The sequence below is a fragment of the Xenopus laevis genome, chromosome 4S, assembly GCF_017654675.1.
Source record: "Xenopus laevis strain J_2021 chromosome 4S, Xenopus_laevis_v10.1, whole genome shotgun sequence".
Classification (NCBI taxonomy): Eukaryota; Metazoa; Chordata; class Amphibia; order Anura; family Pipidae; genus Xenopus; species Xenopus laevis.
Genome location: NC_054378.1, coordinates 98704677 through 98717212, shown reverse-complemented (window position 1 = coordinate 98717212; position 12536 = coordinate 98704677). Strand labels below are relative to the sequence as shown.

Here is a 12536-nt window from a genome sequence, read left to right as displayed (position 1 = left end):
GTTCGCACCACTTACCCACTGCCTGTTATCACTTATGCAAGCTGAATAAAAGCCGCTTTCTAAAGAATAAGTGTGGCGAGTCTTGATGGGGACGGGCCAGCGCTGAACAGCGATACACAGATTTTGTCTTGTAAATGCCGGCTTGGAGTTGCCGGAGTATCGCGAGAGCTGCGGCCGAGACGCCACAAGGAAGGGTGAGCTCCGTTCATTTCATTCACAACCCGTGTTTCTCCTGTATATGTTGTAGAATGATCGAGAGTGCCGACACTTGAACCTTAAGAGCTGAGCTTAAGGCTTAACTGGAGGCCCCTCTGCAGGAATGAAAAGACTCGAGGAATGTTGATATCTAGGAAGGTACCTCTAACTACCTGCAACCGTTAAAATAGGAATGCCAAACACTATGATAGGATTTGAACAATGTAGGGTTTCATGCCTGCAGCATTGTAAATATTACTTCTTCCAATATCCCTTGACTCTGCCAAATGGAAGCCTCAACAGCCAAGCCGTCAAAGCCAACAGCCCGGGGTTCAGATGGACTATCGGACCCTGTTGTAGAAGGTCTGGTCTGCAGTCTAGTCGGATGGGTTGCTCTACCAACATGTCTAGATCCTCCTAGGCCAAAATGGGGCCTGTGAGATGGAACAGTCTGATGTTCTTTAAAACCCAGGATAGCATGGGTAGAGGAGGGAAAAACATAGGCTAGGTCGAACCGCCACCGTTGAGTCATTTAGTCCACTCCTGTTGCCAATGGGTCTCTGTAGCTTGCAAAGAAATTGGATACCTTTCAGTTTGCTCTGGACCCCATTAGATCTATTTGAGGATGGCCCTGCGATCCACAAGTTCCCTGAACACCTCCGGGTGAAGTTTCCATTCCCCTGGATCCAGCTGGTTCTGACTGTGAAAGTCCGCTTTCGTATTGGAAACTCCTGGGATGTGCATGGCGGATAATCTGAGTTGAGTTCCCCCCAGCTGCGGAATTGTCTGGCTTCCGTTATCGCCACTTTGCTGCAGGTTCCAACCTGATGATTTATGTAGGCCATTGTGGTGGCGTTGTCGCTCTGAATGCGCACTGATGTTTCCTGTAGTGACTCTTGTTCTGTGGGAGGAAGATGCTCTTCCCTCCCGTTGCTTGGGAAATTATCTTTTCGAGCTCTTCTCCAATTAGTCGCTGACCTTTGAAGGGTAGAGAAGTTAGTGTTTTCTTAGAGCTGAGGTCCGCTGACCAATTCTTGAGCCACAACGTCCTGCATGCTGCTATGGACAGGGCTGATGTGGGAGAAGTGTCCAATGTGGTATCACATAGGTAAGATGACTTTGCTATTGCCTGTATGGATAACAGAAGTGCCATTCTGGGTACCCCTTCTTGGATATCCTTGAGAAGAGATTCTGACCAGGCTTAGATGGCCCTGGATACCCGGGCGGCGGCGAGGCAATGGCAAAATGCTGAACCTGAAGAGGAGCAGATGGCTCTTAAGAACCCTTCGGACGGACGCGTCTTTGAAAGCTGCTGCATCAGAGACCAGTAAGGTGGTAGACTTGGACAGTCTGGGTAGTGTGTCACAGCAAAACTGGGGCATCTACCCCTGGAAATGTAAGGTGGATGATGGATTTCTAGCACTTGTCTTTCCATCTGATCTGGAGAGTTGGTTGAAGCACAACTGATCAGAGCTGCTTTGGCAATAAGTTTTTTTTAGCAGAGATGGGAAACAAACCCATGACCCTTTTGGACCAAAGGCACGCACTCTACTGACTCACCTATTTAGAAAGCCTCTTGAATAGGTTTGAAGTTTCTCATTGCTGTTGGGGAGATTGAGAAATATTTGGCACCTCAAGAACCCCATTAATAAAGCCATGTCTTGCTCTCTGTTGTCATCCTGACAATCTTCTTCTGAGGAGGCATCAGAAGGAGGGAGCTCATCCTCTGATTGAGAAGAGGGTTAATCAGGGGGAAGACCTTTCAGAATGTCACCCTTAGGGTGATCTGAGCGTTTGCTGCTTGTCTTATGGCTAACCTTACCCAGGCTGTCTGCTATGGTGGGCAGTCCCTGGAGAGACGCCAAGGACTGTGATAGCCGATTGCCCCCTATGGGCAATTTAACTGGGTGCCCCACTCCGAAATCCTGTGGAGTGTCCTCTTGGGAAGTACTCCCAGTTTGCACCATTGTTGGGTTGTGTTCGTCACCTGAAGCATGTGCTGCTACCTGTCCCCTGGAGCAGGTTCTGAACAGAAGTTTCCTCTGGCCCCCCAGGTCTTTTGGCTTTGCACTTGTTACATGCATATTACATGCATATTAGGTAACTTGTGCTTTTGAAGGTGCTTCCCTCCATCCTTGGGAATAGCACTCTACCTTCTGCAATGGGAGAAGCCGACTGGCAGGCAAGTGTAGGGAGAAGTCACCTCGTTGCCCTGAGTCCCATCAGTATCCGCACTGTGTCTGTCGCGCGCTTGTGCTGTAATCCCTCACAGCGTGTCTACAAGATGCCCGCCTGGAAGGCAATGTGCGTTACAGCTGGCGCACGATTACTGCAATGGCGCAAGAAGTATCCCCATCTTATCTTGAATATGCCTCTGAACGTGGCATTCAGCAGCAGCCCACAGCCTTGCATCCGTTAGAGGAGACGGGTAAGGTGGCAATTCACTGCCCCTGTTCCGTTCCCTGTGGTGGCAATTGAACGGAGATATGAGGGAGAGAAGGAACTTACCTTTCCCACGCAGGGGAGGAGGGGAAAGGGCGAGAGCCTTAAGGCAGGAGGGTTCTGAGACAGAATGCTAGTGGCACTATCCACTTACCCAATGTTTACATCGGCCAGACCGTCTGCTATTACAGGTGTAAGCAGGGATGTGTCTGGGTGGTCTGATATAGCCCAAATAGCTAAAGAGATAGACCCCGGTAGACTGAAAACGTTGGGGGACTAACCAACCTAAGAACAGGTATCCCTGCTTAGGGTATCACCCCTGGTGTCAGCCACCAGCTGACCGAAGACTCACTTGCCTCTCTGGATTGTCCTTCCTCCTGGTAGCAGGACACTTGAAAGACTGAATGGTAAGGTAAAGTGTGCGGGGTTACGCCTCATCTGGCACGCCCCCTTAATTAATATTCAAGTGTCCTGCCTCCTGGAGGATGGAGCTTAACCCCATCTTTCCCTGTGTCCCGCTAAGATAACAGAGAGAGAGAAGTTTAGTAAAGGGATCACTAGAGTCTGACAGCACTTTCACATTGTTGTGGATTGTATGTCTGGTGCAAAGCAAAGACATACTTGGGAGCTCTTGCAGAGTTAGCATTTGTCAGTGCAGTGCACTTGTGCTAGATTCGTTTTTCACAGAAATGGAAAATGGGCACCAATTCCTAGAAAGGACAAACATTTAAATATTACAGTACACAACTGTTTTTCCATCAGTGATGTAATGTATTAATTGAGAGGTATTGACTTGTAAGAGTATCAGAAACTCACGCATAAATGAATATATTTTAAAAACTGCACTGCTGGTTTAGGGAACATTCTGGATTACAAGTCTCTGGGTGCAATGACCCTCATAAAGAAAAGCTTTTTAGAAGAGGAACAAATACCAGAACTAAAAACTAGATTACTTGCCTCCTTCAATTTATTCATCATTTCCTCAGCTTGTTTCTGTAGATTTTCATTGCATGACTTCAAGCTTTTAACTTGGTTCTCTAACCTTGCAAGCTTTAGGAGAAAGAAAAAGCAGACATAAGTGACATTTCAACAGGGAAAAAAAAAAAAAAACACAATTAAGCATTAATTACAAATGTATTTATACAAGTCAACCCTGTTAAATAGCAATAACACAAAGTAATTTCTGAGTTTAGCCAGTTAGAGCTGCACTGTGGGACAGCAACAGACGTAGGTTAATTTTTCTTTTAATTAAAATCTAAACGTGTCCAATATTTATCTGCATAAGTTACTATGGCTACCCCAAGGGTCCACCCACCAATCTTAAATACATTTATAGCTCACTCCCTTAGTGCTTGGGAATATTGTGTAAAAAATAAAATAAATAAAAAATAAATAAATAAAAAAAAATGTATAACTATCATATCAATATATATATATTAAAAGGTCTTATATCTGATCATACTAACTTTTCGCCCAGGTGTTACACCTACATCTTTTCAATAGTGGTCTGAATGGGGACTAGCAACTGTTTATAATTTTATTTATGACAAAATTGTACCTGTAACTAAATTATGTAAGAATTATGACCTTCCAAAAACTGAACATTATTGCTATTTACAAATTAAACACTACATCCAGTCACGTTCATCCGCTCTATACTTTTAGAAGTATAAAGATCCCTGTATAACAGGTACTATATCTGTAATAGCCAGCAATATCAAAAATCTTGCATACCAGTTAGTATCTGTGCATGAAATAGAAATAAATATGGCATGTTTAGCTTTAAAATGATTCACAAAGGAGAAGTATATATAAACTTGCAGCCCTCAACCCTGAGAAATTGTGTATAATGATCTGTTTCTCTCAGGGGATTGTATTTGTTAAAGGGGGTTGTTCAGCTTCTAAACACTTTTTTCAGTTCAGTTATTTTCAGAATGTTCATCAAAAATAAGACTTTTTCAGTTGCTTTCCATGATTTATTTTTGACTGTTTTGAAGTGTAAAATGTAATGATCCTCCCTCTGGTGTTTCAGTCTGACTAATTCAGGTGCATTAGTTGATACATTTCTCTGCAGAATATCAGCAACTATTTTATAAAGTACAACAGCTGCCTTTAATGAACAGAGTTTCCAGAGTTGGTGACCCCCCCCCTCCCAGAGCTGCTTCAGAAAAGATTGAAGGTGAAAAATGAAACTTTACATTTCAATATTCGAAAAAGTCACAAATTGAAAATAGAAGTGTTCTAAATGAACTATCTGAAAACAAGCAAACTGAAGAGATTGTTGCAAGGTGAACCACCATAATTTGTCAAATTGGAATTCCACTGCTCACTGCTTCTATGAGATTTGTGAGAGCACTTGAGTGCAAGTAAGAATTCACCCTTTGATAAATTATCCTTATAAAGATACTGTAAAAGATTGAGCAGCAAAATTTCATTTTAGAATATGCAGCAAGCTCTGCTCACACTGATAAATATGCCCCATGGAATTCATAAAAGTTCAGAACACTGGCATCCACCAATGAAAATAAGAGAGAGGCCCATGATGACATATGGTCACCTTGGCAGCAATTTAGGTCTAACAGCCAAGCCGCACAGCATATCTTGAATCCAACCCATTCTATATCCCATTCTCAATCTGGTGCAACAGATATATCACATTAAATAGGGGAACACCCCTTCGCTCTGCATACACTGCCTATCAGATCTTTAAAGAGCATAACAGTTAACCTTTCCTTTTTTTTTTATGTATTCTTTTATGGGTTTATGCTTATTTCTTACTGGGATTTCACTATAACCAGAATAATGAGACATGACTGTTGTAATTTGTACTTTTATACCTTATTGAGCTCAGAGAATTGTGTACCAGTTATACCGCTTTCCTTTTTATCGCTGTCTGTGATATTCAATAAAGCATTTCTCTGGTTAAAAAATAAAAGTTCAGAACACAAACATAGATTTAAATATTGCCACTCTAGGCTTTTCATCAAGAATAAAAGGTTAGAACTGAAGTTTAAAGCTGCTTTGTTTCAACTATTTTGGGCATGTTGGCAGTGTAAAACTGCCAATATAACAACAAAGATGAGTAGATAACAAAAGTACATTTCAGAAGTTCTCAGAAGGGCACTGAGCAATTTACTTTAGAACAGAAGTGAAGTGGTAGAGCATCCCATTCTTATATGGGGATTTAAACAAGCTGTTAAATTAAACCATACCTCATCCTGTTTATTTTCCAGGGTCCCTTTTAGTTCCAGGATCTCATTCCCCTTTGCTTTCTGAACCGCCAATAGTTCTTCAGTTTTAGATTTCAGTTCACCATTTAACCACGTGTTCTGACTCTGCAAAAGTTCCTTCTCTTGCTCCAGACGTTTCTCTCGAAACTTATAGAAGTGCAAAATGTAAATCGTTTCAGAACAAATTTCACGGTACCATTTTTGTACATTAATGAGACTTATTAGATGTTTTAGGTACAACACCTTCTATTTAAAATATTCCTTTAAAGCAAGGGTTCCAAACCTTTTACAGACATTCAAATGTAAAGAGAGTTGAGGAGCAACAAGCATCTAAAACAAGGACTGTGAGTATTGGGTAGCCCCTATGTGGACTGGCATCTTACATGAGACTATTTGGCACTAAAAATGTTTTTTTATGTAACCAAAAGTGGTCTCCAAGCCTGGTTATTCAAAAATAATCACCTGCTTTGAGGTCACAGAGCAACAGCCAAGGGGTTGGTGAGTTACATGTTGCTCATGAGTCACTGGTTGGAGATAACCTTAACAACTATGATTTACACAGATATTAACCCAAAGCGAAGTTTTAAAATTACACTTATGAAAAGACAGCTTCCACCAATTGACAATATTTAATTTGCAATTCCCATAAAATGCCCATAAAATGCCAAGTTGTTACTTGGACTGGTAGAATGTGCATGCTATTTATAGTCTATACATAACATACAATTCATTACTATAAACAAGATTTGTACTGGCTACAAATTTCCTTATACTCGGATATAAAAGGCTAAATTACTCTGGCAAAGCCATTTGTACAAAACTGTAAAATACCTTTATAGAAACTTCAGAGGATTGGATTTCATCCAGCTTCATCTGGAGTTCCATCTTTGCAGCATTGGCTTCTTTAAGTTTTTCATTAAGACGTATGATGTCATCTGTAAAGTGAGGTAAGAAAGCAATGAACACAAAATAGACATTACTAGATATTTTATTCAAAGGTTGTATAACTGTTTCCCCCCCCCCCCAATATGTATGTTTTAAGTTGTATAGAGACATGAGAAGGTGAAAAATAAAACACATGCTGAATATAATCCACGGGTTTCATTAAAGTCAGTTGTTACAAAAGCGGATACATTTCTTATTTTTGGCCCAACCAGACATAACCCCTGAGGTTCATTACAGGGAGCAGTTCTAATTTATCCAGTTCTTGACATCTGTGGAATGTTAGCAATTGCTGTATCAACCAATGAAGCAAATTGTAAACAGTTCTGAGCGGCTAGGATTGAAATACCAGAGTAGGGAACACTAATCCTTAAAAGCTCAGTATTAGAAAAGCCATTAAAAAAAAAAAAAAAAGCAAATTAAAGTATTAAAGGCTTTATTGCTGGTGTACTATACCAAACTTTAAATAAATAAATGTTTGTAGAGCTTTGAAGGGGTTGCTCACCTTCCATTTTCTAAATTATATATGTAGGATGAAACCCATATGGGTAAACGAAAAATAGTGTATGACATATATCTCATACCATTTAGATGCTCTAGCTCTTGCGATCTTCTTTCATTTGTTCGAACCAAATCTCTCTTTTCAGCTTCAGCAGAGTCTTTGGCACGTGTTACCTGGCTCTAAACAGAATAAAATGTGAGTTAAAAAAGGAACACTGATTCAAACCCATTTATATGGATTGCACATTACTTATACTGTATGTTAGACAAGCTACAAAAAGTACAACTACTCTAATTACTTTATTTTTTAATTTGTGGAAGGTAAAATAGCAAGTCTCCTCTGGAGTCTCCTGTGCTGCCCTTGGAGGTTGCACACCTTAATTTGGTGCAGGGGATGTTGGAGTACAAATATAAATGGCATTTTTTTTTTTTTCTGACTATGGTCCCAGGTTTGCAACATAATTCCACTGGGAGGGGGTGCCTCAGAGTAAATTTGTTTCATTACCCCTTAAAGGGATATTGTCCTGGGAAAACATGTTTTTTTCAAAACACATCAGTTAATAGTGCTGATCCAGCAGAATTCTGCACTGAAATCCATTTTTCAAAAGAGCGAACAGATTTTTTTATATTCAAGTTTAAAATCTGTCATGGGGCTAGACATATTGTAAGTTTCCCAGCTTCCCCCAGTCATGTGATAAACTTCAGTCTCTCTTTACTGCTGTACTACAAGTTGGAGTGATATCATCTCCTCCCTTTCCCCCCCCCCCCACCCCAGAAGCCTAACAACAAAACAATGGGAAGCCAACAAGATAGCAGCTCCCTAACACAAGATAACAGCTCCCTGGAAGATCTAAGAACAGTACTCAATAGTAAAAGTCCTACTGAGACTGATTCAGTTACATTGAGTAGGAGAAGCTTACCTGTAGTGCCACAAAACGATCATTTGAAGCTTCCAGGTCTTTAATTTTTTCAGAAAACTCTTTTTGTTCCTCACCTATTTATAAATAAACAGTTTATTGCACATCATCAAGGCAGAAATACCTAAAAGTGGGCCTGTTTAAAGGCGTCATACTTTGCAAGAGACAGAGTATTCAGCACAGGTAACAAAATGTGCTCTTCATTAACTGTAGTAAAAACTCAGAACCATGAGGATCTTGCCTATTTCTAGTCAAAAAACTCAGCAAATCAAACCATCTAGGCACCTCTGTTTGAAAATCACTTAACAGATAGATAAGACCTTTACTCAAATGTACACAAAGGTAATCTATTGCAAAGGGATGGAGATTTATCATATTTCAAAAGCAAAATAATAAATAATGTTGGGACTAGGCACTAGGTGTCTTATACCTGTGTTAAGATTATTTTTTCAGGCTAATACCCAGAGCTGAGGCTTGGCTTTTTTTCACATGGAGGTTTTTCGACATGCTGGAGAAAAACTAAAACACTCCCATCCACTCTTTCCTGTAGCTGCACTGACAGCATGGGCTTTTCTCCTTCTGCATAGGAAATGAAGGTGGACCAAAGCTGAGCCTCAACCCTGTATGTTATTAGCCGTATGACTTAACCTTTAAACAAAAGATGCACCAACCATATATGGCCTGTACAATAAACAGCTTACAATAAACAGGAGCCCACCGTTTGTTACACATAACATAAAAGAACATACGGATACTTTAATTCCATACTTTTTTTACTAAGTTGGTCATTCAGATTCTGACACTCCTGAGATTCAGCTACAAGACGCTCCTGACATTGAGCCAGCCTCTTCTCAATTTCAAAGTATTGTTGATCTAAAAGGGAAAGAACAGTTAGTGGTTTATTTTTCAAGACTCATCTTAGTGGTTTTTGGAATCAAAACTAAACTCATTCTCTCTAAAACCACAAATATCATGAAATGTATTAACAGATACAAACCAAAAAAAAACACAAACGGGAAAAGTAGGGGAAGCCACAATTTTTCTCAACTTGATGCACAATAACTAAGATTTTTTTCAAAACCAGTGTCAAAACACCCTAAAACCACGAATCAAAGAAAGATCTTTCAGCTGTAAAAGGGATATCTTGCATTGACGTCTAGATGATTTCAACAGGTTTGCATTTTTTTTCAGTGACTTTCAGGGTTTTGGAGTCAAAAAGCTAGACCTGTAAAACCCTGCTTTTTGTAAAAAAGCCATTTTCATAATAATATACTTTTTAGTAGTATGTGCAATTGGGTAAACCTAAATAGAAAATTGCCATTTTAAAGGAATTGTTCGGTATAAAAATAAAAATTGGGTAAATAGATAGGTTATGCAAAATAAAAAATGTTTCTAATATAGTTAGTTAGCCAAATATGTAATGTATAAAGACTGGAGTGACTGGATGTCTAACATAACAGAACATGGCCCATCTTCGTGCTTTTTAACTCTCTTGGTTTCGACTGACTGGTTACCAGGCAGTAACCAATCAGAGACTTGAAGGGGGGTCACATCTGTTACTTTTGAATCGGAGCTGAATGCTGAAGCTCAATTGCAAACTCACTGAACAGATATGTCCCATGTGGCCACCCTTTAAGTCGCTGACTAACTCAGAGTTAGAGAACTGAAAAGCAGGAAGTAGTGTTCTGGCTATTATGTTACACACCCAGTCACTCCTGCCTTTATACATTACATTTTTGGCTAACTATATTAGAAACATTTTTTATTTTGCACAGCCTATTTATCCAATTTTTTTTTTTGCTCCCACACTTCTTCCTTTTACAGTAAGAGCTGCAGAATCTCTGGTCAGGTCATATCTAGGGGAGAACAAAGACCATCACAAAATGGGGGCTCAAGGGAAAAACTGTAGAAGGGCAATATTTATTAAATATGTATTCCAATTTGGTAAGATTTTTTAATATGCCACTAAAAGGAGTGGTTCACCTTCAAACTACTAGTTGGTTTCAAACAGATCACCAGAAATAACTTTTTCCAATACCTTTCTATTTTCACAGTTTTTCTAATATTGAAATGTAAAGTGTCATTTTTCACCTTCTGAAGCAGCCCTGGGAAGGGGGGGGTCACCGACCCTGTAAACTGTTCTAAATAAACACATTTACTTGATATTTCTTATCGTTGTCCCTGCTGAGCATAATCTCCGGATTAGAATTGATACAATAGTTGCTAACAATCCAGAGATGCTGCTGAGAAATGTATCAAGTAAAATGTTACAAAATTGTAACAGTTTAGAGTCTGCCAGACTGAGACACGAACATTCAACTTAAAATTTTGGAAAAACAGTAAAAATAAATAAATAATTGAAAGTAATTGAAAAAAAAAAGTCTATTTCTGGGGAACAATCTGAAAACAACTGAAAAAAGTGTTTGGAAGGTGAACAACCCATTTAATATGACAAACTGTTTTCCTTTAAGGTCTTTAAGTTGGACGTCCCTTCTGTAAATACAAAAACAACTGCTAAAATAATTTAGAGTATTTGAAGCTTTGTAATTGTTCGCTGCTAAGAAGCCCCTGCCATGTTAGAAATGCCATCAATGCCCACAATGGCACAGTCTCATGTGCCCAGACTGCAATAAAGGCAGAGAAGCAGCGATTTACTTTATTACTGGGGCTGTGCACAGACCACCAAGGGGAAAACACGTGCAAACACAAGTTTCAGCCATATAGATGCATACGCCTTGTATAGGGAAGGGACATTCAGTCTGTGGCTCTCCACCGGGCAAAGCCACCAGTTACGTGTAAGCGGTCACAAATGATATGCCATTCGGTCCATACCACAATCCACACGGAACTTCTCGTGTCGGGCTTTCATGGATTCCATTTCGGCCTGCTGCTCGGAAAAATAGCGTTCCAGCTTAGTTTGCGCAGCCTTCGGCAGCTTGGCCAGCTCAGCCCGTTCCAACACTTGCAGCAGAACAGCCGCCATACTGCCGGCAGCGGGAGCAGAGAAGAAAAAAATGCGCAACCACTGGCACTTCCACTGAAGATACCCGCCGGAGGAGAGGAAACGCACAGCTTGCTGGGAACTTAGGGTTTCTTTAAGGCGCCAGAAGTTGACGCAATATTATGACAACAGCCCCAAGAGCAGAGGATCTTGGGAAAATATAGTACGCAAGGGTGTCTCGATGTGATGACGTCAGCGTAATGGCTGCAATTTTTACAGAAACGACAGTGGTCATTCGTTTGGCAAAAGTAAAGTAATCGAATCCAGTTCTCCATCACCAGTTCGCTAAGTGACCATGTTGTCTGGTTAAGCCATTATACGAGACCTAATATGATTTCACATTTAGGACTGTTTAAAAAGCCCTAGGCTGGGCGGATACGTCACTGTGGCGTGAGATTACTATAGGGATAAAAGAATGTGCGCGTTTAGAGCGCCGTTTGAATTTTTTTTGTTGTAAAGGTTTGTTTGCCCTAAACAAAGATGGCTACTGTGGGTGCTGCGTCCATTTGTGAGTCAGAGGGGAAAGGCCACTTTTGATTGGACTCGGCAATTTCTATAGTCCAGTCAATCAGCAGTCGGTCTGGGAAAGAGAGCTGAGTATCCGCTGTCAGAATTACTGTTGTTAATACTCAGCTGTTTGTATTGGGATGTTTACAGAATTAAATCAATGTTTCCTACATGAACTTACTTGCAGACAGTGTGATGCCGCGTGATTGGGCCCATGGGCCCTACATCAACATCATTGGCCCCTATGTAAGTTGTGTATCAAGCAGTGACAGGGCAGAGCAGTGTAACGGGCAGACAGGTGGATAGGGTTAAACATCTGGCAAACTCCACTGGCCCCCCCAATGAACGGACAGAAAAATTACTGATTAAAGGAGAAGAAAAGTTATATCCTGACTGGGAAATGACTTTCCGTCTCCTTTAATGGAACTCTATATATGAACTACTTATTATAGAGTAATACCATTTGTTTATACTGCACACACGAGGAGCACAGCAAATAAAATGCGAGGACGTTAGAGTAAAAATCCAGGTAAGAATTGTGCATTAGGGAATGAGGCAGAATAGATATAATGGCATGGGGAAGACTGGAGAGCATGAGCATAATATGTGGGATGGGGAGTAAGTTTTAAATTGAGGAATGAGGCACTGAATAGAGAGAATGGCATGGGGAAGACTGGAGAGCATGATATTTGTGATGGGGAGTAAGTTGCACTGGTACATGTGCAGGTAGGGGAAAATGGCAGATGTATAGTAGCAGAGTCTTAACAAGTTTCCTACTCCCAGACAATACTGATTCCAAAT

At 40.5% G+C, this 12536-nt stretch overlaps 1 protein-coding gene across 2 annotated transcripts in view; it reads right to left on the bottom strand.

The window, feature by feature from the left end:
• The window catches only part of tpr.S (translocated promoter region, nuclear basket protein S homeolog), a 103215-nt gene extending 91855 nt beyond the window's left edge, over positions 1 to 11360 (bottom strand). For both annotated transcript variants that reach the window (XM_018261191.2, XM_018261192.2), the window contains exons 1-7: positions 11060 to 11360; positions 8996 to 9100; positions 8231 to 8304; positions 7394 to 7490; positions 6699 to 6802; positions 5850 to 6014; positions 3595 to 3687 (exon numbers count right to left, since the gene is read on the bottom strand). In XM_018261191.2, the coding sequence (XP_018116680.1) occupies positions 3595 to 3687; positions 5850 to 6014; positions 6699 to 6802; positions 7394 to 7490; positions 8231 to 8304; positions 8996 to 9100; positions 11060 to 11210 (789 nt within the window). In that variant the 5' untranslated portion in view covers positions 11211 to 11360. The remainder of the gene's footprint in view (positions 1 to 3594; positions 3688 to 5849; positions 6015 to 6698; positions 6803 to 7393; positions 7491 to 8230; positions 8305 to 8995; positions 9101 to 11059) is intronic.
• Between the last annotated feature and the right edge of the window lie 1176 nt (positions 11361 to 12536).